This window comes from Acinonyx jubatus, chromosome B1 (genome assembly GCF_027475565.1).
Source record: "Acinonyx jubatus isolate Ajub_Pintada_27869175 chromosome B1, VMU_Ajub_asm_v1.0, whole genome shotgun sequence".
Taxonomy (NCBI): domain Eukaryota; kingdom Metazoa; phylum Chordata; class Mammalia; order Carnivora; family Felidae; genus Acinonyx; species Acinonyx jubatus.
Genome location: NC_069382.1, coordinates 31282451 through 31309830, shown reverse-complemented (window position 1 = coordinate 31309830; position 27380 = coordinate 31282451). Strand labels below are relative to the sequence as shown.

Below are 27380 nucleotides of genomic sequence, written 5' to 3'. Positions count from 1 at the left end.
ATGCAATTGTTTGTGCTAAAGCAAAAGGTAAGAAGGTCTCTGGGGACGGAGGTGAGGTGACACGAATTCTTTGGCTCCTCAGCGTCCCAGGGTCCCCATCCGTTCTCAATTTGCCAACATCCAAGTTCAACCACACACCTGGGCAAGCAGCTCCTCCGTGCGTGCCTGGGCCACCTGGGCCGATTAGGTGTCTTCTGCTCCTTCTGTCCCCCTTTGAAAACCCGCTCCCCCTTCTCTCCACCTTCAGAGCCCACGTTCTCAGGCTGCCTTGGCCCCCTCTGGCCCCGACAGAATCCTGATTTCTAATCTAGTCCCAGCTATGAAGAGCACAGTGTGGCGGGCCTTTCAAGAAGAATCCCACCTTTTTCAGAAGGGAAGACATGCCAAAAAGCCCACCCTGGATCCAACGGTGAAGAAGGCGAAGCCACGTAAAACTCATCCCAGAAACACGTGCCCCTCCGCCAAACGCCAACAGGAGTGAGCTGTACTTCTATTTCGATATTTCTAAGCATATGCATTTGCAAATCTATACCATTTCATTTTCCTCATGAGATATATACCTTCCTATTTGTTCACTTAGGAACCTGACATGCAGAAGGGTTAAGTGATTTGCAGGAAAGTTGGGACTCAAATCCAGGCCTCCAAACTCAGTCCCTGTCTTCCACTCCAGCACTAGGTTCTCTCTTAATAAGAAAGTGGAGTTGGTACTCCTTTCCCAACTTCAGTTATCCGTGGAGAGGATAGTTTCTATGACTTCTAGGGAATTGGAAGCACTCCATAGAGTCTCAGCCGATCACACGACATCCCCACTTCGCAATGTGGAACAGCAGGGCACAGGCAAGGCATCGTCTTCTTCTTTTTTTAAAAAATCTTTTTAATGTTTATTTATTTCTGAGAGAGAGAGAGGATGAGCAGGGGTCGGGGAGGGGCAGAGAGAGAGAGAGGGAGACACAGAGTCTGAAACAGACTCCGGGCTCTGAGCTGTCAGCACAGAGCCTGAGGCGGGGCTCGAACTCACAAACTGTGAGATCGTGACCGGAGCCGAAGTCAGACGCTTAGCCGACTGAGCCACCCAGGCGCTCCAGGCAAGGCATCTTCTGAGCCCCTCCGTGCTCATTGGCCAGGCTTATCTCCTGTGCATTTCCTCAGAGTACCGGCCAGAGAGGCAAGGCCACTGGCATTTGCCAGGTAAAATATTGGATGAAGCCAAAGAGATGGCCTTGGTGTAATTTCTTCTATTTGCTATTACGGGATTGGTGAGTAGCATAGGTCAGTGGTGAAGAAGGCAGCTTTGAAATGAGACACCTAGGACTGCACCTATCTCGGTGACCTTAGGCAGCAGCATTCTCATCTATAAGGTCGAGATACTAATAGAATCATCACCATGGGGGAAAAGCAGTGATGCTATGAGCTCATGAGATATGAGCCTGGCCCTACCTCCTCAAACGATGCCAGATATGACTACTGAATTCGTATCATCATTTCTTTTTTCTCACTAGTCCTATCTGATGACAGAACTTACGGGAGACTTCTTCACCAACGATCAAACGTTTACACCAGATGTTTAGGCCAAAGAACCAGAGGAGTAACACTGAAAAGCTGTACTCATCTACCCCCACATCCTCGATGACCTGCCTTCAAAAACCATGACCTCTCACTGGTTTCTGTGGGTGGTGCGGATTTTATCATTATAAACTGTGGCCATTCTACCCCCAGATGCACACTCCAGACATCCCCTTCCTGCACCCACAAGACAGCCAGGAAGCACCTGCACAACCAATAACCATGATCCCACTGGGCGCCTCTACCGCGATTATTTTTCTGCCCTCCAAGTTCACTGTGGAAGGGTCTGTGAGGAAAGCAGAGGTCCTTCTTCCCTCTGAGCCCCGGCTGGTATACCATGCCTCGGTCCCTAAGCAGACAGAGGCAGTCGGACCTTTCCCGAGGAGCTGTATTCTCACATGGATCTCTCAACTCCACAGCAGCAAGCCACGCTTTAGCAAACCACGGTCGGAGGAAAACAGATCTGCAAAGTCACACGTGTGAAGCAAATGTGTTGTTTTTCAGAGCCCTGATGCTGTTTATGCTGTACTTGGCGCAACAACCACGGGGAGCTGATTACTGCATTTTGGCTAATTATATCAAGTAAGTTACATCTAATAGGCTTGGGTTTATTATGATGGTGTATCCTTGGATACAGCAACCATCAATGGTTGGACCTTGGAGCCTCCTTTCCCACCTCCTGCTTTTTGAGTCTCCTAGAAAGTTCCACCTGAGAGTAAATATTATTGTGTTCGCGGTGCAACGACTCAGTCTCGAAGGAGCTGCCCCTGTGCGCAGGGTACTTTACCAGCAAGAAAGTCTCCACGACGGCCTGATGAGCAGGACTCAGGCTTCTCAAACTTGTTTCTTTGTTTAAAATACAGATTCTCAGACCCTCCCCAAAGAGAATGATTCGGTATGTCTGGAACGAAGCCAAGCATGATTCTCATGCTCAGCCAAATTAGGAAAACACCTATGGGTAATAGTATAATTAGTACCAGAGCTTTACAGATGAAGAAAATGAGGCTCAGGAAGGTTAGCTGACTTGTCAAAAGGACAAACAAGTCATTGGTGCCACAGCCGGCATCCGAAAGCACGTCTTCTGGCTGAGTCCAGTGCACCCTCCCCTTGGATGCCAGCCGATCGCTGGTGCCCAGTCTGTCCCCACTAAAGCTCTCTAGATTTCTCAAGGTTTTCTTTTCCTCTGGAATCAAGATGCGATTTTCCACGTGACCACTGGAGCTGAGTATTTTGTCTAGACCTCTAGTGGTTTCTGACATACTATCCTGCAGCTGAGCACATTCTGAGGCTCCGAAGGTGTGGCTCAGGAGGCCGGGCTGGCTGGAAATCCATAAGTTCTCTCCCCATCACCACCCAGAGAGAAGGTCAGGATTCTCCAGGTTCCCTGAAGCCAGGCCTCAGCTCGGGAGGCATTGTAGCCCCACCTCCAGTCACGGGGGGAAGCCACTGCCTCTCCAGCTCTTGGACCAAGATTCCCGATGGGCTGGAAAGTACTTTCCATGTTGGTGGCTGCTCATGGAGTGGGCAAGACCAGAGATTGCCAAACCATTTCCTGTAGCGCCTGGGCCCCTCCGTGAATAACATTAGCCACTTGTCTCTACCAACCCCAGTCCCATTTGGCTCAGTAACCTCAGGTAGAAGTTTTTAGAGAGAGTGACCAGCCTCCTGAGCCACCTGAACAGTGTTTGTATTTTTATTTTCTTCTCTATTTGTGAAAGAATATACTACTGTGTCCCCACCCTCCTCACCCTTAACTGCTTCCCATGGTCCTTCTTTATCAAAGGCAGTCTTCTGGAAGAAGCTTCACTGCTTCCCTGGCTGGAAATACTCTTTTTTGTGCCTAAAGAATCAAGTCAACCAATGTGTGTTGTTTCAGAATTTAAATATGGGGAACATTAATTTTTTATACCACATTTTCTTTGTTTAATTATTAATTAAAGTTACTTATTTTTTTCAGAAAGTAATAAATATAAGCAAAACTTAATAACAATAATACCAACACCTAGAAACCACCATTGTTAAGACCTTCATATGCAGGGCTTTTTAATCTTACTGGGGTTTTTTATACAACTATTCCTTTTTCATATATATGTGTATGTGTATATATATATATATAAACACACATACATACATATATGTATACACACACATATATACATACATGTATACATGTATACATGTTCATTAAATCAAAAGGAAAAGGACAGAGAACATATTCATTACTTGTGATATATTATCTTATGTATAAAAAGATTCATTCATTTGTTAGCATAAGCTTATTTTATGCCTACCATTTGTCAACAGCTATGTTACGCATGTGGATAATTATATATATATATATATATATATATATATATACATATAAAATATATATGGATGTTATATATATAATATCCATATATATTATATATATAATATGTGGGTATTATATATAATATATATATTATATATAATATTGTATATATAATATGTGGATATTATATAATATATTATATATTATTATATATATTATATATATAATATCCACATATTATATATATAATATATTTGGATATTATATATAATATATGCACATTATATATATAATATATATGGATATATATAATATATATAGATATTATATATATATAATTTATGCTTTTTTTAACCTATATCACATCTTTCATGCAACTAAATATTCATTCATAGCATTACTTTTAACATCTAAAATGTGTTTCAGTGTAAAGAGACTTCATTATTTATTCAATGAGTCCCCTAATGGACACTAAGGATGTTTTCAATTTTCACTACCACAAACAGCGTTCCAATGAACAGCCTTCAGGCAAACTGAGTTATTTCCTCGGTATATATTACAGAAAGTAGAATTGTTGGGTCAAAGGGTATATGCATTTTTAAAGCCAGTGCCATCAAGGTACTCTTTAGAGCCATCTACTCTCCTGCAGTAGAGTGTTAGAAGTCCCACTTCCTTCTAATTTTGCCAACTTGGGTATTTTCATTTGTTTAAAAACAATTCTTTGCCAACCTGACAGGGAAAACAAATGTTATCCTATAGTCGCCTTAATTTGCATGTATTAGATTATTAATGAGATTGGGATTTTTAAAAATACGTTTGCTGCTAAACTGTATTCCTTCCTGAATTAACTCCTGATATTCCTTGCTAGCTTTTAATTTACATATCTTTCCTTTTCTCCTTAGTTTGTGAGATATCTAACATTCATCACTTTACCCACAAGACATAACATAGTGGTTGACAAATGGTAGGCATAAAGTAAGCTTTTGCTGAACAAATGAATGAATCTTTTTATACATAGGGTAATATGTCACATGCAATGAATATGTTCTCAGTCTGTCCTTTTCCTTTTGACTTAATGACCATCACCCTGACATGCAAAAATTTTCTTTTTATGTCATCACAGATTTATGCTTGATGGTTTCCTTGGGGTCAAGGTTAGCAAGGCTTAAGATTATAATATTTTGAAATGTGTACATTTTTTTAATGTTTACTTGTTTACTTTGAGAGAGAGGGAGAAAGAGAGAGAGAGAGAAAGAGGGAGGGAGAGAGAGAATCTCAAGCAGGCTCCACAGTCAGCATGAAACCCAATGTGGGGCTCGATCTCACGACCACGAAATCATGACCTGAACTGAAATCAAAAGTCACCGACTGAGTCACCCAGGCACCCTGAACTGTGTACATTATTCATTCAAAACATCTAATTCAGATATTTCAGTTTATAATATAAAATTAGTTATCTAACTTTTTTTTTTTTTAATGCTTAACTAGTGAGCCCATTCCCATTGGTTAAACATTCCATCTTTTCCACATTGACTGAGATGGCTCCTTATGTATCCATAGTACTCATGTATACAAAACCTGTTTGTTTTTAAATGTTCTCTTCTGTGGCATAACATTTCTATGTATTCCTACAAAGCCCCATATTCTTCTAATTACTGAAACTTGCAATAGGTTTTAAGTCTGGAAGAGCATGGCCCTTCTCATTTTTCAAAAGGAGTGGTTCTATTTAGCACCTTTATTTTTCCAGGTGAACTCTTGTAAAGTTTCCCCAAACATTTTGTTAGTACTTTGATTGGCATTGTGTTAAATGTATTCATTAATTGACATCTTTACAATATTAAATCTTCTCACCTCTCCACCAGCTGGAAGTATTTTGGCCTTCCTCTGAACTCCCTTAGCACTTTATACCTTTTTAAAAATCCCTTTCTAAACTATACCCACCCAATTTTTCAAACTTGAAACCTGAGAGCTGCCTCCTCCCCTCCCTTCCCCAACCTTCACCCCATCCAATCAATCATCAAGTGATGCCAACGCTACCTCCTAGATTCCATCCCCTTCTGCCTGTTCCCACTACTGGTACTCTGGTCCAAGCTGCCATCATTTCTGGCCGGGGCCACCACACCGGCCTCCAGCTGACCTCCTTGAATCCACCCTGGCTTCCAAGCCATTCTCAACAACTCAGCCAGAATGATCTTTTAAAAGGCAAATCTGATCATGACACTCCCCGGCTTTAAAATATTCCAATAGCTCCCCATGGCACTCGGGGTAGAACCAAATGATCAGCCCCAACCCTCCCTTTCCAGCTCGAGGCCAACCTTTCTTCAGCTCATTCTTTCTTCCCTGTTCATAGTGGCCATCGTATATATCCCATTTTCTTTCTTACTCCAGGGCCTTTGCACCTTCTGCTTCCTGTGTTTGGACTGTTCTCAGCTTTCCCCATTATCTCAGTTTAAGAGGGTTCGATTTCCCAAGCATATGTCCCCAGCATCCTATGCAACTCCTTTTTAGGATTCATCACATTTGTAATTACTTGCTCAAGTTTCCATGGTAATAACCCTGATAGTAAAAGTTTCCATGGTAATAACCCTGATAGTAAGCATAGGAATATTATTAGTAATAAATACTTTTTTTTTTATTTTTTGTGTAACGTTTATTTATTTTTGAGACAGAGAGAGACAGAGCATGAACGGGGGAGGGTCAGAGAGAGAGGGGAGACACAGAATCTGAAACAGGCTCCAGGCTCTGAGCAGTCAGCACAGAGCCTGACGCGGGGCTCGAACTCACGGACCGCGAGATCGTGACCTGAGCCGAAGTCAGACGCTTAACCGACTGAGTCACCCAGGCGCTCTAGTAATAAATACTTTTGAATAATAAGATATAGTCGCTCCCCCTCCCAAATGCTTACATACAGAGGTGTTCTAGACCTGGTTTCCACCAGCTCGTGAGAGAAAGCTGTTAAATTTTCAGAAATTTTGTGAGCCAGCTGATGTCATACTGGTAGCTAGAAATCACCCACAGTCAGAGTATTTGCACCATGGAAATCAGCAAATACTACAAACCCTACTGCTCCCTCCCCCTGGCTTTTCCCTGAAGAGCCAATTGTGAAACTTTTACCAGCATGCCACGTGTTTCCATGCCCCGTATTTTTAGTCCTCACCACAGCTCTGTAAGGTAGGCAGCCCGTTTTGTAGACGGGAAGGCTACGAAGTGAAGTCACGTATACAAGATTTCAGAACTATTTAGAGGCATCCAAGCAGCCCAAGCTTAGAGCATCACTGGCTTATCTTCACATCACTGCACCATAATGAAGGAAGGATCCTGCTGGTCTGACTCATCTACAGTGTCCCCAGCACATGGCACAATGCTAAGCACAGCAAACACACTCCACCAATATTTGCTTCCTGTGGGGGCTCAGTTGGTTAAGCATCTGACTTTGGCTCAGGTCATGATTTCGTGGTTTGCGCGTTCGAGCCCCGCATCAGGCTCTGAGCTGTCAGCCCAGCCTACTTCAGGTTCTGTGTCTCCCTCTCTCTCTTCCCCTCCTCCACTTGTGCTCGGTCTTTCTCTCTCTCTCAAAAATAAATAAACACCAAAAAAAAATTTTTTTTAAGTATCTGCTCGGTGAATAAGTCGATAAAATCTCAGCACATCAGGAAGGCCGAGCTGTTGGTTAACAATAATTGCTAAATAAAAGATGCCGGGCAGGATGGCCAGAGACCTGAGTCCTTATTCTGACTCTACCTTGAATTCAAGGGGCCATTGGGAACAAGTCACTTCTGCCTGGCTCTCAATTCTCCCATCAGCAAAACAGGGAGCTTGACCACGTGATCTTCAATGGCTCATCATCTCTACCGTTCTTGGAATTTACAAGTAAGATAATATCTGTTATTTTCATGGTTATGTGGGCTCCTCTTTGCCAAACACTTTGTTTCCACAGGCTGTGGATCACGGCCTCTTCTATTCTGTCTGGCAAGTTCCTCCTGTGCTTTAGAAATGTCACTCCGTTGTCACCTCCTGGAAAGCCTTCACTGATTCCCCAAAGTCAGCCACTCCCTGCTCAGTGCTCCACGCATTTATACCTCTGATGGGACTTAATCCAATTATCACAATCTCCATGGGTCCGTCTCCCCTTCTGGAACTGTAAGCTGCTAGAGACATACTGAAATTACTGATTTGGTGCCTTGAGCATAATTTAGAGCTGATGTTTGTTCAGTGAATATATGAAGTGCATGGATACCTGGGTGGGTCCTGCCCTCCGAGATTCAGAGATACTTGGTCTGGGGCCCACGTGTCAGTGACTTAAAGTGCAGCAAAGGGTGAGGACTTCTGCTGCAGAGACACTTTTCACATGTATACACACATATGCGTGTACAAGCACACAAGCCCTGGTTCCACACGTCCACAGCCTCCCTGAGGATTGATGTCTTTCATTACTTCACAAGAGAGCTGAGGATTGGCTGCAGAAGCTGAGGATTGGCTGCAGACCTCACAGGCCGATGGTCTCCCACATACACTGAGTATACTAGAAAAAACAGAGATGCCAGAGTCCTAAATGTGGCAAGTGCCCCAAAGTGAGACCCATTCCTCACCTAACTCTGGGGACAGCCCACATTTCTGCTGTCCTCCAACCCTACCAACCATTCCTTCTCAGTCACCTTCACAGGCTCCTCCCATCACCCCGAGCCCTACATGTTGGTGCTCCTGAGGCGCCATCTTGAGACTTCTTCCATTCTGTAGCTACACTCCCTTCTGTGGCCCTCTCATCCAGCCCCGTGGACTTCAATCCTGTCTGGATGCCGACTGCTTCCCTGTTCAACATCCTCTGTGTCTTCCCATTCAAACCCCTTGCTCTATGTGCCCTTCCAACCTCGTCTCCCATTGTCCTCCTCCCCACCAATGCTACTCCAGCCACAGGCATTCATGCTTTTCCCTGATGACGCCAGGCTTATTCCGACCTCTCAGTCTATAATCTGTTCTCTGCTTGGGACGCTCGCCCCCAATTCACTGAGAGTCAGACACTGTGCTAGAGAACACTGAAGAGCCACACAGAAACACAGGCCCGGAGAGTTCCAGGCGCAGAGGGAAGGCAGTGTGAGTGGAGGCGAGAGAAAGTGAGAAAGATACGGAGGCAGGGGGACAGCTTTGCACACCTGTGATACAGGTCTTCACGCAACGTCCCTTCCTCACAGCGTCACTCACTGACCACCTCACCCCAAGCCCTCCCTCATTCTCTATCCCTTACTTATTACTGTTGAAATTATATTACCTGTTTTCCGTGTTGTCTGTCTTCCCCTCTAGAAGTCAGTTTTATTAAGATGAGGGATTTTCTTGGGGCGCCTGGGTGGCGCAGTCGGTTAAGCGTCCGACTTCAGCCAGGTCACGATCTCGCGGTCCGTGAGTTCGAGCCCCGCGTCAGGCTCTGGGCGGATGGCTCGGAGCCTGGAGCCTGTTTCCGATTCTGTGTCTCCCTCTCTCTCTGCCCCTCCCCCGTTCATGCTCTGTCTCTCTCTGTCCCAAAAATAAATAAACGTTGAAAAAAAAATTTTTTTTTAATTAAAAAAAAAAAAAAAGATGAGGGATTTTCTCTTGCCCATTTCTACATCGGAGAGCCTAGACATGTGCCAGGCCATGGCAGTAGGCATGTAAGAAACACTCATTTAAATGAATGAGTAAACTGTGTCCCTCTGGGGGCAAGAGCAGCAAATACCTTACTGTTCCTGCCATAGACTCTTCCGTAGACACACACACACACACACACACACACACACACACACACACACGCTAACCCTGAGAGAGAAAACTCAAAGGTGAAATTTTAAATAAATAAACCTAAAAATTACTCTCCATCTACTCCTCATTGATATCTAACCAGACACTTACACATAAACGAGAATAGGAGGCTGGATCCAAACGAGAGACGAGGACGCTATAAAATACGATCAGAATTTCGTAATGTGCCTGATATATTTTTTAGGTTCATGTGATTCTTTCTCTACACCCCTTGTTTTCTCCTTCAAAGTACAATGTCCTGGTTGATCTTCCTGCCTTCAGTCATTCCCCTGATTGACTCAGTCTTTATATCAATAGCATTTGTTTTTCTTATGATAACCCCTTTGAGTTACTCTCCCTTGCCTGGGAACACTTAACGTTGTCTTACAAATCAAGCCCTAACTCCCATACGAGGAGCTTTTTTTTTTTTCATTTCTTTAAAAATTGTGGTAAAACATGCATAACAAAATATACCATCTTAAACCATTTCTGAGGGTACAGTTCAGGCATGTGAAGTACATTCACACTGTTGTGCGGCCCATCTCCAGCATTCTTTTCATCTCACAAAACTGAAACTCTGTACCCATTAAACATCAACTCCCGTTCTCCCTCCCCGATAACCACCCGATAACCACCATTTGATGTTCTGTCTCTGACTTTGACCACTCCAGGTACCCTACAGGGCTCTCAAACTGTTTTATGTTTTCCTTCCCTCCCCTGCGTGGCTCATGTGGGCAAAGTTCTGGTCTAAGTTCTACCTGAGTGCATTGCCACAGCTGTAAACCGGCCCTCTCTTCTCCAGACACCTGCTCACCTCACCCGCTGGGCCTTAGTATGTGAGATTCCCATAGCTGGAACATTCTTCCTTCTTCTCTTTGCCTATTCAAATCCTCCCCACCCTTAAAAATAGTCTTTGGGGGCACCTGGGTGGCTCAGTCAGTTAAGCGTCCGACATCGGCTTGATCTCCCGGTTTGTGATCTCACGTCATGATCGCACAGTTCGCGGGTTCGAGCCCCGTGTCAGAGCCTGGAGCCTGCTTCAGATTCTGTGTGTGTCTCTCTCTGTCCCTACCCCACTTGCGCTTTCTGTCTCTCTCTCAAAACTAAATAAATAAACATTAAAAAGACAGTCTTTGATTTCCATCTCCTCCTTGAAAACCCTTCCTCCTACTCTAGGCCACACCAAACTCATATTCCATTCATCGGAAACACTAAACATTTTGAATATTCAAATTCCTCGGCTGTTCTGTGCAATATACCATCCCTCCTCCAAAAGTTTCTACATTTCCAAATAGGAAGCATGCCTTATAAGTCATTGCACCTTCCATGTAGAAAAAGTAGATACAAAGTAGATATTCAACAGATACCGAAATAATAATTTCCACTTCCATAAAATTTTAAAATACTTTGAATCAGTCTGTAGTATCATTGGGTAATATTTATGAATCTTTTTCAAGAAAATTTAGTCACAGCCAGCAACTTGGTCTATTTTTTTTTTTTTATCTGATTGCTTAGACAAAATTCCATTCTAGGTGGTTCCAGCTGAGTTAAATCTATGGGGATATATACTCATGAAATGAACTCCCGTGATCATCTCTCAGACTGTTGAGAAACTGCTTGCATAAAATAAACTTTAGAATCAAGTCTGCATTTCCCCAGTCAATACCTACCACCCAGTCCACTCTTCCCACACTAGTAGAAAGGCCTAGAAAAGGTAAAATCATTATAAATTGGAGACACTGGGAGCTAGAGCAAAGGTGAACCAGGAGCCAGTCTCCCTTGGATCATTTTCTCACCCACCTGTGTAAATGAACCTCCCAGGAGCTCCTTTGCAGAACTGCTTGGATTTATAAGATAATGTCACTTCCACGACTCCAGGGATGTGCCGGGGAGGAGTCTGCACTCGGATGGCATGAGGAGTTATTAGCTGAACAGGCAGGGAAATAAAATACCTGTTATGCAAGTTATCACCGAGGATATGGAGAACAGGAGCATCTCCCTCAACAACCCCCCGGGGCAAACTGGCTGTGCTCACAGTGCTCCAAACGTTCCAAACGCCCCGTCCCTGTGTCGCACGTGTTCCTCTCTCCCACTCTGGAATTTCCTCGCAAGGTAACCTGTCTGGATCCTCGCCTCCCCGCCAGGGCTGCTGAAGTCCCACCACCCCCTGTATTCACTCCCTCCCTGCTTCCCACACTGCTACTCTCTCACATCGTGATTTGCCACTTTCCATACCCAACCCAGCACTGTACTCGTCTTTTTGTAATGTCTTGCTGGTTTTCTCATTATGACAGCGGAACACACCTACTTTAGACAATTTGGAAATTATAGAAAAATATAAAGTAAAACATTAGCATTGCATAACCCAGAGACAGCCACTGTTACTCTCTGGTGTGTTTCTAGCGTTCTTCTATGGACGCATGTTGTGTAATTAGATTTTATATCCGTAGACCTTGTTACCCCGAATTTTTTTTCACTTACCATTGTAGCGTAAGTACGATCCCCTCTCCTGTGTCATTAGAACTTTGTCAAAACCTAATTTTTAATAATGGATTTTAACCATTCCATTATTCAATATTTAGGCTATTCCTAATTTTTCACAATTGTAAACAACGCGCAACAAAGATTTATCTTTTTAACGGATTCGTGCCTACAATAAACTGTGGTTTACATGTCTTTTAATTCTCGGTGACTCGCTCATAGCAAGTACTCAACAACAGGCAGTCACGTTTTTGCTGATGATCCAGGAATTACACTTACCCAAATCAAAACAATCTTTGGGCCAAAGAAAATCAGGGAAGCAAGTTGCCTTTGCCTACCTCACTCCATACAAGCATGGTCCCAAACACCACTTGGAGGCCATCAAAGAAGTTGTCTCCAATGATGATGACCATGGCTCCTCCTGTGGTCCAGCCTTCGCTCGGGCTGATGGCTTTGATGCAGGGGGTAGCTAGGAAGATAGGAAAGGAAAAGTCAGGGCTGTCCTTTGATGGTTGAAATTTAGAGTTTTGGGGATTGGCTGCTCTTGAAAGCTGTTGGTTATTTCAAGTTCAAGTTGAGCTTTGCTGACTTGCCATCATTCCCTAATTGGTTGCTGGTTTTCACCAGGTCATTAAAGCCTAATGAGTTGACCACTATATATGAAAACGTGGAACACTTAGCTAATTGTGCAAAGGGTGTTTTTAAAACCCTGTTGTTTTCCCCCATATTTTTATAAGTTGATCACACTAGAAATGTGTAAATCCCTTTTCTCTCCCCACCTCCTCTGCCCCAAGATGTTAAGATTTACAAGGCCTGTTAATGCGCTAGCGAGAGGAGAAAGTAAAATCTATCATAGTTGAGTTTTTTTCCGGCTCTATTAAGAGACAATTTCTAATCAGTTTCCTAACTTTGTAGGAAGGATTCCGCCCCCCCCCCCTTCTTCCATATGTTCAAGGCCTCTGGACTTTACATCCCAACAGGAACCCAATATGGTTTTCAGGCCATAACTAAAGTCAATCCATCACTCCATTTCCAAAGTTGACAGGGTCAAAGGTGGAGGAGAACTTTGGCAGGACTCCAAAAACATGAGCCCCCTTTGAACAGCCAGTCAATCACATCCAATCAGTCAAAAGAAACTGGATGGGTTCCTAGTTCTGAACCCTGGGATTTTCTTCTCCCCTTTCAATGCCCACTGTGGGAGAATTAACACCACTCCAAATTCTTTACTGATTCAATCATTTTCTTTCAGTTCATTAATTCCTATTTAAATTGATACAAGACACATTTTAAGGGCCAAGCTGGAGCGGGGGGCTGGTGGGCAGTACACAGCAAAACATCACAATAAAATAGTAGCCTAGGCTAGCCACTCACCCCCTATAACAAAGCCTTACCCAACCCTGGCGAGTTGGGGAGTGTGAAAGATGGAATTTACTTAGGTATTTGTCAGTTATCTTCCTTGATATGCTTTAATTTTTTGGACAACTTGAAGTTGAACAGTCACCAGTATTTCTGACGACTCTAATGCACATGGAAAACTACCCAGAGCAGATCATGATTTCTTCTTGTCCAAGCAAACAAAAATCAATTAGTGTCAATTTCATTCTGCACATTGTTTTGTTTTGCCCACAATCTGTTTAAGGGTACATCTGACACTTATTCATACATGTCTGGCAAGGTAACGTTCCTGTTTAACCAAGATGTCATAGGCCCACGTTTGCCTGAAATGCCCGTCTAGCAAAAAGAAAAACACAGAACTGGATGGAGGGGACGGTGAGGCATGGGGGCCTGAGTGTGGGCTGGGACGTGTGTGGCGTTGCAGCAGAATAGGCAGGCATCCGTGTTTACAACTTCACTTAAAACCCACATGATCTTGTGTGCTTTCCCCACTCCGGCTTAGACATAAATGGAAAATTCAAGCCAGGACAATTGCGGACGTCTCGACCTGTGTGCTGTTCTCAGCCCAGACAGCGGGCAGCCCTACCTTCTGACGGGTCCAGCCTTCTCGCTCGCCGTCCATGCTTGGAGTTGTTATGAACAAACATGTTGTCAGAAACAGCCAGCACGTGTCCATCCACATTCACCGTTGTTGACAACACGACCTGCGTATTTCAGGTGAAAGTGGGGTGGGGGTGGAGTTAGTTGTACATAAAGTAGTAGAGGCCGTAGCATACTGATCTGCCAGACTTCCCCATGGCTAATGAGAGATGGAACAGAAACTTGGGCCGGGGCCATGTCCTCAGCATCTCAGCAGGCTATCCCCTCATAATTATGGCAGAGCCTTCTGGAGAAAGAGGCCACCCTTCACTCACGTGTTGTTACGTATTTGCACGCAAACCACGCCCAGGTGATGAAGTGGGGAAACTGGCCATCCGCCTGCTGGTTCTAAAAACCTCATTCTCGGAGCGCCTGGGTGGCCCAGGAGGCTGAGCATATGACTCTTGCTTTCAGCTCAGGTCTTGATCTCATGGCTCATGGGTTCGAACCCCCCTTAAGGCATGGACTGCCAGCATGGAGGCTACTTGAGACTCTCGGTCTCTCTCTCTCTCTCTCTCTGTCCCTCCCCTGCTCTCACTCTCTCTCTCTCTCTCTCTCTCTCAAAGTAAATAATAAACTTTTTTCGAAAAGATAAATAAGAACCTTGTTCTCTACCACAGGACTTGGACAATCGTTCCCAGCTGACCCTACATCTGTAGTCACACCAAGGAGCCGATTGTGTGTGCTCAGGAAGTGAAGATCTCGACACCAGTGGGGAGGTCATTTCTCCCAGCTTGGAAATGGGTTCTCCCACTTCTAGCGTGTGCTAAAGCAATGCTGGGTACCAGGATGCTGCCCCGGGAGTGGTCTGCGGTGGCCCCGCCCACTCGAGAGCTGCGGCAGAGATGCTCTGATCTTTTGGTGAGTGGATGAAGAAGCTGGAAGTCAGTGCTGAAAATGTAGGACAGTCGGTAAATCTAAGCAGAGGAAAGGGAAGGGATGGGTGTGGAGTAGTTGAAGGGCATGGACTGGGAATGAGACAGAATTGAAACGCCACACCTGCTCTTCCCCAACCTTGTAACCTGGGACGAATTACTTCACCTTGTCTAATCTCTTTTTTTCCTCATCTGTAGAACATACACAATAATGCCTGTCTCAAGGGCTGAATAAACAGAGGAAGGATAAGGTGAGATATTTCACGTAAAGCGTTTGGGGCAGGGCCTGGCACGTGCCAAATCGGGATGACGTCCGACCCTAATTGCCTCACCTCTGCCTTGTTTGACCTGTCAATAGGACAGGTGACATTACTCAGTGAGCCCCTCCCATAGCGTAAGCTCCGGGGAGCCTCTGGAAAGGCAGGCACACAGGCTGGGTACCAAATTTACGACGCAGGGTCCCAGCCTTAAAAAGCTCACTCTCAGGCTACAGAGATATGGCTAACACATCAAACCAATAGCATGCAAAATGAAATCAAATTGAGGTCTATGTGTGTGCCTTAGATCAGGGGTGCAGGGGACATTCAAGACAGAGATCAGTCAAGGCCAGAGCAGTTGGGAAAGCATAGCAGAGGTGGATGGATTTGAGTGCACCCACCACCTACCTGACCCCGGAAGACGGGCCATGCTAGACATGAATCTTTTTATCAGTTATGCATGCAATTTTTTTGAGAAAGTAACGTGTTATATACATATTCATGCATATGTATAGACCTCTTGAGGAAAGACATTGAACAGGTACATAATGAGGAGCCGTATTTAAAAATGACTCTTCTGTCTACTCCCAAATTAAATTTGCTGATATTCTACTGGTAATTTTTCTGCACACCCCTTCCTTCCTTATTAAATGAAGGGCGGGAGGAAACCTTGACCCTGCCTTATCTCTAATATGAAATAAGATTCATTAGACGGCACTTAAAATTTTCCTCTACGAATAATTTCAAGCAAACAAAATAAACAGAATAGTATAATAAATCCTTTTTCTAAGTTGAAGTTTTCATACATTGAAATGTACAAATCTTTGCTGCACAGCTTTGACAAAGAGATACATTCAAGTAATTCACACCATATCAGGACAGTGAACATTTCCATCTCCCCAGAAAGTTATCTTGTGTTCCTTCTCAGTCAATCCTATCCACTGCCTAACCCCCACCCAAGAAAACCCTTCTGAATTTTTTTTTTTACCTTAAATGGAGTTTTAGATGGTATCTTTAAAAATTTTTAATATATATTTTAATGTAATAGGGTTCAAGAAAACCCCCATAAACAGAAGTCCACAAAATATTTCACCTAGCCTGGTGCTGTGGGCATGACAGTGGCACATAGGAATTTTCCAGGGACATAAGTGGGCTTCAGTCATTCATTCCAAAAGCTTACAATGAACTCCTGCTATGTGTTGGGTATTACGTCAGGTCCTGGAGATTGAAAGACAACAGAACGTCTTCCTAGTCAGCTACGTGTCCTTCCCACACTTCAGCTCCTGACTTGGGAGTGCACCACAGGTACGGTGTCCCTGCCTCTCTGTGACATCAAAATGAACTTAAAGGAACCTTAGTTGTCACTCAGAAAATTATCGTCTATAAGCTCACAATTCAGGGATGCAGCCTTGTCTAGCTCCGGGTCTGTTTTTAACTGTGCCCAAGTTAACACGTTAGGAGTCTGGGGAAAGTCCTTCCAGAAAGTTCCTATCGTACGGTGGCCACTGTAAGATGTAGACATCCATCACTCTCTCACACGTGCGCAGAGGCACAAGGTCTTCTCCGGACAAGCATCAGATGGCGGCATAGTCAAAGGAAGAGAGAAACTAAGTCTCCTAGCGCGGGGTTAGGATGAACACGAAGGTTGAAAGCACTCACCTCTGTATACGCTCGCCCTCTGAAAACAATAGGAGGCAGAGGAAAAAAAGAGGAAGCGGACCACCTTTGTAACTTGTGTGTGCGAATGGATTTTCAAGGACATGGCTGCCATCTGTGGGAAAACCTGAAAACGCAAGGGTGCTTCTGGCTTTAATTGCCAATGAGCCGTCCTAGGCACAGTGAGGGGAACCCTAGCCTGTCTGAGGATTATGTGGCCAGAAAGAGCATTCTCTCTGAGACCACATTAATTCATTCCACAAGCTTCTTGTCATACTGTACTGTAACGCTCCTCGTGCATCCCTGCCACAAAATGTGGGGCTTTCTCGAGCCAGCTGATTTCATCATTGTGCATTTGGGTGGAGTGAGATTCAGTTCCAAAGTGAACATTTCCCGAATGACATACCCTGATGGTTCAGATGCACTTCATTATTTTCTATTAACAATGGAAATAAATTTTAATCTCTTGCTGGCTAGCGCTGGCCTCTCGTGACAGCAAGGGAATTAACCTGAATTATTTCAGTGTCTGCAAAATTTATTACAAGATTTTAAATTATGTCCAAATGTATGTGCGTGTGGGTGTGTATATATATATAGATACGAGGCAAGTTCCCATTTTTAATACTCCAACCTATCTTAGACTGAGGTATCTAGGAGAGCCTGTCAGTGAAACGGACTTGGCAATATGTCGAGGACTTAACGTTCAAACTCCACCGCGTGAAACCAGACATGTTTGTTTGTTGCTCTCGTACATGGAGGCACACGCCGATATTGACTTTTACGCGCATTCCCTCTACTCCTGGAAGCAAACGAACCGCAGCGCGGAGGCGAAGACCCACTTGGTACACTGAAAGCTTCGAATTTAACTTCCTTCCCTGTTTTCTGGTGAACGATGACAACACCGATATCATTCTATTCAGACAAGTTAAAGTTTCTGAATGTTCGGGGACTAAAGGAAGTAGAATGTGCATTCCAGCATTGCCCCACTCCCAGGCCTTCCCCTTCCACAAGCCAACTTCTTTCCCCTAGTGAGTATTTCCTGGGTCACGAAGGCTGACCTTTTCCATCTGGAATCAATCAGTCAACCCCTGACAACTTCCTGAAACACCTCACTCCATTTCCTGTTCTCTCCCCCTTCTCTCTTTTCCCCTGGTTAGCTTCACTCTTCAAAACTGCAGGCCACAGCAGCTTAATGTTAGAGGGTCAGACACAGTTAGACTCCAAAACACTACACAAGGACACCTTTGACCTTCAAAAATCTTTACATCTTAGCTAAACAAATCAAGGTCAACATTTCTTACCATTACCTTGTTAACTATTTGTATGCATCTCTGCCAACGATCTTCTGATCATATAACCATCAACACTACGTGCTATCTCAGGCTCATAAGCTGATCTGTTTTAGAAGTAGCAAACTTCGGATTGACAAAGGATTGCCATTCGGAGGTTGCCGAAACTGAAAATCACGGGTATTATGGCAAACCTATGGAGAATACGGCCTACAAAAGAGCTTCGATGTCTCATCAGTGTCTCCGACCACCTAAACCTGATACCTTGTCTTTTCTGAAGCTGTCAGGCTCTCTTGGAACTCCCGTTCTGCTGGCACAGCTCGAAAGAATGCCAATTAGGAATACAGATGTCCATAATTTGTGTGGGATGGACCCCCGGTCTTAGCTGCTGACACCGTGACAGCTTTCATTTGTTTCTCATATCTGGTGTATCTGTATTTTAGCTCGAAGCTCTCAAAGGAAAGCCTGCAGATCTGAAACCCACGCTACTGTAAATTATAGCTCTCCCCAACTGAAACATTTCAGTTCAACCCAAAAGCAAAAACTATCATATTCATGCAAATATTATTTATGACATGGCATTTGTAAGACAAGTTTCCAAGAAAGAGAAGTAGGGATCCGTTGAAACTGTTTGCATTTAAAAAAAAAAAATTTCTTTAATGTTTATTTTTGAGGGAGAGAGAGAGAGAGATAGAACGCAAGCAGGGGAGGGGCAGAGAGAGAAGGAGACACAGAATCCGAAGCAGGCTCCAGGCTCTGAGCTGTCAGCACAGAGCCCACTGCGGGCTCAAACCCACAGACCGCAAGATCATGACCTGAGCCAAAGTCGTACGCTAAACTGACTGAGCACCCAAGCGCCCCAAAATTGCTTGCATTTTTTTAAGTGACAGTAGCTTTGCACTTCTCACAACCCCCTATGTTGCGCCGCGTGATCTCTAAGTTTTGGTGAAGCCAGATCAATACGCACAGACCAACTGGAGAGGGGCCGTGTGCGTTCCGTTCTGAATCAGCCAATTAAATGGCAGTTTTCGCTACATGAAAAAAAGTCTGTATCTCCCCTTGAAAAGTACGAGAAAGCTGTAAGAACAAAATTTACAACTGTGTTAGCAATCTGCTAAAAGTACCCAAGAAAACTGATTGGCTTCCTCAAATTATATTTTTCTTCTCATTATCTAAAAGTACTCCCATGTCCCTCATTCTAATAATTTATACAAAGCAGGAGCTGAGCTGTAAAGAGGTCTCTCCTGCCTATACAAGGCCACGGCGGGAGTTACCCTTTAGGTGGGCACATCCGTTAACCCGTACAACCAATTTGCCACGAAAGGAACTGTCCCTTTGGTATCAGAATGATAGCATGCAGCCTGGGAACCCTTACCAACCTGACTTATCCCCACCCTTGAGGTATTTTTTATGTCTCACTCTGAGACGTCTTTGGCTTTTTGGAACATCACGCTTTTGGTTTTCTTTTTAACATCTCTCCTTCTCAAAGCTCTAACTGTATGGCTTCGTTGAATTGCTTAAGTCAGAGGAACGACCAGCTTGGATTCTACCCCCAGCCAGCCTTTCTCAGCTCCCACCCAGGTGTTCCTACAAAGGCCCTAAGCCTCACACAGGAGGGTGAAGGAAAAAGAGAAGTCAAAATGAAAAATGGGTGGAATGACTACACGATCTGCTCTTTGAAACAGACGAGAATCCTAGTGTCTGTCGTCATGAGAGAATAATTACACTGGTTAGAAACCTCCCCATATGGATCAGAGCTCCTGCTTTGAAAACACACCAGATTCCACCATCAGTCAGACACGTTTCCCCTCCATTTCAGTGAGGGTCATGCACCTTCTAGCTGAACGTGGGGCCTTTCGTAGTTTAATCTCAGTAAAGCTACACTACGTAGCATTTATAGCACACTCAAGGTGGAAGGCTCTCGTGTACCTACTCACAAACACGCGTCCACCAAGCTACATAAAATGGCCTCGAAAATTCCTGTTATTTTGCCAAGTATGGAAAAAAATTCTTTATGACATTTTACATCTGGAAATGGAATTAAATTCATGATGTGCTTTTCCCTTATAACTGTTCAGTTGCTATATATGTTATTTCAGCTTTCCCAAAGCGTAACTATTATGTGGGATTTTATTTTCCACCTGTGGTAGGAGGAAAGAGACATAGAGACCATTAAAGGGACAGAGAAAATCAAGACAGACTTCTGGTTGTGGTAGGCAACCAAGTCTGGAGTCCACAGCACGAGAAAAAAAAAAATACTCCACTGGTGTTTTTATACCCTGGCTAATTCTCACATTCGACAAGGGGACTCTGATGAAACAGTTTTGTCTAAGCCTCCGTTAATTCAACCCAGGCTGACAACAAACAATTGGCTACTGAAAATTGTTTCTCCCCACCACTTTACTCTTGGCACACGTCGTATTTTCAAACCAGATTTAAAGACCAGATTCTTCTTTGTTACTGGACTCCAGGGTCTCCAAAATTACCTTTAAACACCTACCCCACAAGTATGGATTTTGTCATCTTTTTTTTTTTTTTTAAAGGAATTCCCAGAATTCTTAGCAATCGCTGCTGTTTCGTATTCCCTAAGGCTAAATTTTCTGTTCAGTTAAGGATCAAGTGCCGAAGGAGAGAACACAAAGTTGAGTGCTGTTGAGACAGATGTGGGGCATTGTGGAACTGCTTGCATGAAAGGAGGGGGGACCATGGCATTAAGGACATAACTCCCGAGAAGACACTTTCTGAAGAAGACAGCCCTATGTTTCAAGCAGTCAATGGTATTTTTTGACACTCCCAGTGACATTCCCAGTGACACTCCACGGCTACACGCAATGGAGACTTACAGAAAACACTGTCACAACTTCAAGGAGCTTACCAGGTAGTTGATGAAGCATAACAAACACTACACATAATCAGAAAAGATGACTACATAGTAATGCATAATTGAGGACCAAATTGGGTGGCCGTTGCATACCCTAGGAGTCCAAAGGTGAGAAAAGTTAACCCGAAGGCAGTGACCACCATTTTCATCAAGGACGTGAAACTTGAGATAGGTCTTGAAGAGCTGAAAAAGTTTGGTTACATGACTTGAGGTTACTGCAATCATCATTCTGGAACTTAAAACAAAACAAAACAAAAATCTAATGGGCATAAGTGCAGTAGTATGCCAGAGACAGGTTCTGCTGGCATATTTTGCAAATTTGGCTTAGGATGGCTGTCTTTTAGAGCCTGTTTTGGGGGGTTGTTTTTTAAGAATTAAATATGTACAAAAATCAAGTGGCAATGTTTTTTCCAACCCACCTTTTGTGTCATTGGGGAGCCTGCTTTACAACTAAATTTGCCCCATCTCAAGGGTCAAAGACACTTGCTGCATCCACCCTACCTCATTTTATGCCATCGAACCCATTGCTTTCCCCGTCCAAAACGTACTCCGAGCGGGATGGTTCTGGTCAAGGGCTGTATTTTACCAGCAAACATTTGGAGAGCCACAAGGGAGCCTTAACATATTTGATGCAGTTCTCGATTCAGTTGGGCCATGTTCTTCCACCAAACTCTGCCCACCAGGGACCTCAGGAATCACCTGTCGCTCATCAAAAACCAGGAGCATGCAGTCCCCATAAGCAGCGAAAAATCTACGCACTCTTATTGCAAAACTAAAAAAGCTTTGCTTTCCAGGAAGTTCTGCATCTGATTGTTCTGGAATGCGTTCAGAGGTAGGGTTTAGGGCCCAAGCTTGCGTCTCCTAAAATGCTGGCGCATTTAAGCTTTGTTTCCACTTACCTGAAATCTGACGTGTCCTTTTCCCAAAAGTTATACAGAGAGCTACTTGCTACCACTCTCCCTTTTCTCCCCCAAAGAAGTCAAAACACATTCCCTGTGGGGGTGAGTCAAACCTTTTATCCGCCTGATTCTTGTCCCCATTTGAGATGCTAAAGGTCACGCGTTGGGGGGGGGGGGGGGGGCAGCAGGGTATCCTGCCAAGCAGAGAAAAGCTTGAAGTGACCCACAGAAAGCCTTCCCTGAGCTTAAAGCACTAGACTGAGGGAAATATCCTCAGCCCCTCGGAGGGTTTTTTTTTTTTTCTGACTCCAGATAGATAATTATTCTTTCCTGGACTCTCTGGTTTATTTTACCACCAGATCATGGACTCACCTGTTGATTAGAGAGGCCATAAGTCAAGTGATTTTCATTATGAGCTTTAAACCTGCTACTCAGTAGCCCAGCAACCTTCCAAGGGTGCATGAGATCACAGAGCAGCTGGGGGAGCTCTCGATTTGAAAGATTTGAACTGAAGAAACCTGCAGGCAGCTGGAGCTGTATTAAATTTTTACCATTTGGAGTTCATTTAAACTCTCGTTTCCCTCTTCAATGGGTGTGAGAGAAACATTCAACATTTTTTATTTAAGGAAAATAGATGGTGGTGCCATTAAAACGTTTTATATAAGAACTGGGGGGTTAAGAAATCGTAAGGGTTTGTTGGATGGATCCTGGCCCTGTTCCAAGACATGAGCAGCCCTGCCCTTCGCTCATGCGTTGTTTAGTCACACAGACTAAGGGCTGACGCCCAGCTGTGGGGACTGGGTGTCTCTGTCATCCACATTAATTTCCCGGTTGTTCCTGGGCAGTAACAACTGTATCCGGGCCCCAGGCCTCTCACATTATCCAGCTACCAGAGCGATGCCAGTCAGGGCTTACGCGGCCTCACTTCCTTTCTTCATTCTGATGGAGGAGATCTTTCCGCCTTCCATTCCCTTCTCTCCACATCTCTTCCTCCCAGGTCTGGCAGACCTGGATGTAGCCTCACCAGGCACAACCCCTTCTCTCACCCCCTCCAAGTGCCCCTCAAAATCCCCTTCTGGCAGGCCCATCCCGGGATTCTGTGAAGATCCCTATAAACAAACAGGAATCGACTTAGCACTGATGTCCTTCCCAATCTGGCTCCACGATGACTTTCCTTTCGTTAGAAATGGATGCCCGTGCCCCTCCATATATCTTGCCCGTTTGTCTCTTGAGGCCACAGGTGGTGAGACCTGTCTGTATATATTTCTCAGTCCTCCCCCTAGAATCAGCGTATAAACAAAAGTTATGATTTTGGTGGACCTAATCCAAAAACGGAATAATTTAGGGGTGAACCTGAGGCATACAAGAGTCACTCAGAAAAGTTCAGCACATGACAGTAAGAGTCTTTATCCTAACTACACGAAAGCTTTAGGTCTAAACGAAGGAGTTCATTTCATATTATGCTCGGGTGAGAGATATCTCAAGGCACATGCTACTAACTTCAGAATGACTAATGGACAAGTTGGTGCTACCTATATGATGGAAAATACTGCAGCCCTCTACAGTGATCAGGCCTGTTTATTTTTTTTTAATTTTTTAAATTTATTTTTGAGATAGAAAAAGAGCATGAACAGGGGAGGGTCAGAGAGAGGGAGACACAGAATCCGAAGCAGGCTCCAGACTCCGAGCTGTCAGCACAGAGCCCAACGCGGGGCTCAAACTCACGGACCGCGAGATCGTGACCTGAGCCGAAGTCGGACGCTTAACCGACTGAGCCACCCAGGCGCCCCTGATCAGGCCTGTTTAAAACAGACTCCTTTGTTTAAAAAATGTGGTGTTTTTTTTTTTTTTTTAATTTATCTATTGAGAGAGAGAGAGAGAGAGAGAGAGAGAGAGAGAGAGAGAACACGAGCAGGCGAGGGGCAGAGAGAGAGAGAATCCCAAGCAGGCTCCGTGCTGTCAGCGCAGAGCCTGACACGGGACTCAATACCACAAACTGAGATTCATGACCCAAGCAGAAATCCAGAGTCAGACACTTAACTGACTGAGCCAGACGCCCGAAAACAGAGTCCTCGTGAGGCAAGGGGAAATCATGGACACCCAGGCCTTTAAGCTTCCCAATATCAAATAAGTAAGTGATCTGCTGACGTTAGTGTCCTCTTACAGCTGATGCTCTAAAAAACTTTGAAAACTACATGGAAGAGTATCCCCACTGACTGCTATCATAACGGCGGGTATCGCTTAGTTCTACCTCAGCTGGCCTTGACCACACCACTGGGTTCTGACAGTCAGGGCGAAGACAACTGGCCTCATGCTGGGCCCTGTGCTTTCAGGCAGGTCACTTGAAGACCACGGGGAAGCAGAGCTAAGCCATGTAAATCACTCATTTATCATATTTTCCCTGTGTCTCCCCTCCCCGCCCCGGGAGATACGTCTCTAAAGGGCAGGGAATTGTATCTGTTTTGCTTGTTGATGTATCTCTAGCACCTAGGATAGTTCCTGGCAAAGAGAATTTCCTCAACAATACTGGTTGGGTGAGTGAATGAATGAGGGCATCTATGTTTTCATTGACTTGGAGCAGAAGCAGTCCGCCTGTCTATGAGAATGAGCTGGCAACAATTGCCCTGATTGTTATCAACTTCCGTGCTTTCAAATCTGAATGGGGGAAATGGCAACATATTTCACTTCTCCTTGTCTTGGCTTGATTTTCTTCTGGATTTTCCAACTGCCTGCTCTCCACCCACAATGCAGCGAAATAAAGAATGGGGTTCATCACGTCTAACAGGCCTGTCAGCTTAAACTAGGCACAAATTTCTTTTCCTTTTCTTCACTGAGCTGTTAATCTGGGTGTTTCACCTAACTGTTCCATTTCAAGAAGGGCAGAAGTGATTTTCTGCATGTATGGTCCATGGATTTAGATACGTTGGGGACCACAGACATTTTTACTTTCCCTTTCTTCCTTCCCTTTATTTCTTCTCCCTCTTAAAAATGTATCTGATAACAATTTATTGAGCTCTGCAGAATGGCTGGCATTGTGCTAGGCATTGGGGAGAAATACAAAAATTAAGAAGACATAGCAGTTACCCTCAGGCAGCACAGTCTCAGACAAACAATAATGACAAGACAATGTGATCGATGGTATAGAAGAAGCGTGGAGAGAATGGTATGATGTACAGAAGAAGGAGGCAACCACTCTGTCCGGTCAGGAAGAGTGAGAAAAGTGCCTCACAAAGGAGGTGACACTCAGGTGTAGTCTCTTTTTTTTTTAACTTGTTGAAAAATGTTTTAATGTTTATTTTTGAGAGAGACAAAGCGTGAGCAGAGGAGGGGCAGAGAGAGAGGGAGACACAGAATCCGAAGCGAGTTCTGGGCTCCGAGCTGTCAGCACAGAGCCCGACGCGGGGCTTGAACCCATGAACTGCGAGATCGTGACCTGAGCCAAAGTCAGAAGCTTAACTGACTGAGCCACCCAGGCGCCCCAGGTATAATCTTGAAGCATGAGTAGAAGTCACAAATCAGAGAGAGGTGAAGGGTTCTCAGGCAGAGGGGTGACTGTGTGGAAAGGTTCCAAGTAATATTCCATGTCAGAGAAATCAGCGAGAGGTGCCTAGTGAGTGGTGGGTATATGGAAACATCAGGAGATGTGCGTGACAGGGTGTATCTATGAAGAAACTATTCAGCCTTTTAAAACCTGAACTTCTGTCTAGATACTTATATTCTAAGCAGAGGAGTGACATGTTTTCAAAGTTAACTTTGGCAGTAGGGCTGGGGATGGACTAGACAAGGAAGGAGTAGAAGCAGGGACCTATTGCAGTTGTTTTCAGGAAGAGAGATAGATTTAACCGCTACTTGGGTGGAGGAAGTGATACTTCAACGATAAATAAGGAGGGCACAGATCCAGAGAGTCAGTACTGAGATCTGCTGTGAACATGTGCTCATTAGTGACACAAGAGAAGATGCCCAGGAAGAAGGTAGAATGGTAATTCTGCAGCTCCAGAGAAGGGTGAGGTCTGAGGACAGGGATCCAAGAGCCACCTGGGAACAGATGGCATTTATAAGAGAACAGGAAAATTCATGAGGGAATTCCCAAGTGAACAGGTCCTCTTTGTAAGGGTTAAATGGAGGACGGCCATTTGGTAGATGAATTTCATTTCTTTAGATCAGGGGTCCATGGAACCCTAAGAAACATTTCAAGAGGTCTGGCCACACCTGATATTTTAAGTAAAACTTGGTTTCAATGTAGCTTTTGGTGGGGAAACTATAGCTTCTACCAAATTCTCAATAGGCTGTGAACCAAAAAAGGATTAAAACCTATTGTGTTTTGATAAATAGACATATGTATTTGTATAGGTCCAAGATACTTAGGACTTGAACTGAATTAAAGAAAGGTTTGTTTTAGGTTAGAAAATGAATGTAATATAATGGTTTTGTTCTCATGTGCTCATTTTTGGAAAAAGAATTCGGTTCCACCAGTGTTTTGGAGACAGAGGAAAGAAGAGGGGTGAGAGAGGAGAGGGAGGTTGGTTGGCGTCGTGATTTGGTAAGAAGAGATTCATATTTTTATCTGTTCAGATCAAATCTCCACAAAAGAAGGCTTCAGATGAAATCTGTTTGATCACTTAACAAAGTAGAGAAATGAAGTAATTGTCTGTATGGTTTAAAAGTGTTACCTTTGTCATTCTGAGTAAGATATGTATTTCAGAAATTCCTAAGTCACCATTCCTTCAGATCACAACCCGCCCCCCGCCCCACCACCATGATTACCTACAATCTCTGGTTTGGTTCCATATGTTGAACTTGACCCAAGTCTCCCACTTGACCCTGATAGCCCATAGTCATAGTCAAGGCTTTTCTCTATGCAAAGAGTATTCATTGAAGACTATACTCTTAATAGAATCTGAGCACAGTATAAAAATTATCATTTCTTCTTTGCATCAAAGAGCACTATCCAAAAAGAGAAAAGACAATGATGGAATGAGAAAAAATATTTGCAAATCAATTATCTGATAAGGGCCTAGCATCCCACACATACATACACACACACACACACACACACACACACACACACACACACACAAACACACATAATCACAATAAACTATATTTTATATATATATATAAAATATAAACCCACAGAACTCAACAATTAAAAGACAAATAACCCAATTAAAAATGGACAAAGGATTTGGAATGGACATTTCTCCAAAGAAGATACACAAATGGTCAACACGCACATGAAAAACTGCTCCACACCATTAGCCATTAGGGAAAGACAAATCAAAACCACAGTAAAATACCACTTCACCTTCATAGGATGGCTAGAATTAAAAAAGAAACAAAGAAACAAACAAAGAAACAAACAAAAACCAGAAAATAACAAGTG

General features: G+C 44.0%; 1 protein-coding gene across 1 annotated transcript in view; it reads right to left on the bottom strand.

Annotated features, from left to right (window-relative positions):
- EBF2 (EBF transcription factor 2) overlaps positions 1–27380 on the bottom strand; it is a 193878-nt gene that overhangs the window by 27526 nt on the left and 138972 nt on the right. Inside the window, exons 8-10 of the mRNA XM_027077364.2 lie at positions 14088–14205; positions 12445–12575; positions 11426–11552 (exon numbers count right to left, since the gene is read on the bottom strand). Coding sequence (XP_026933165.1) covers positions 11426–11552; positions 12445–12575; positions 14088–14205 — 376 coding nt within the window. The remainder of the gene's footprint in view (positions 1–11425; positions 11553–12444; positions 12576–14087; positions 14206–27380) is intronic.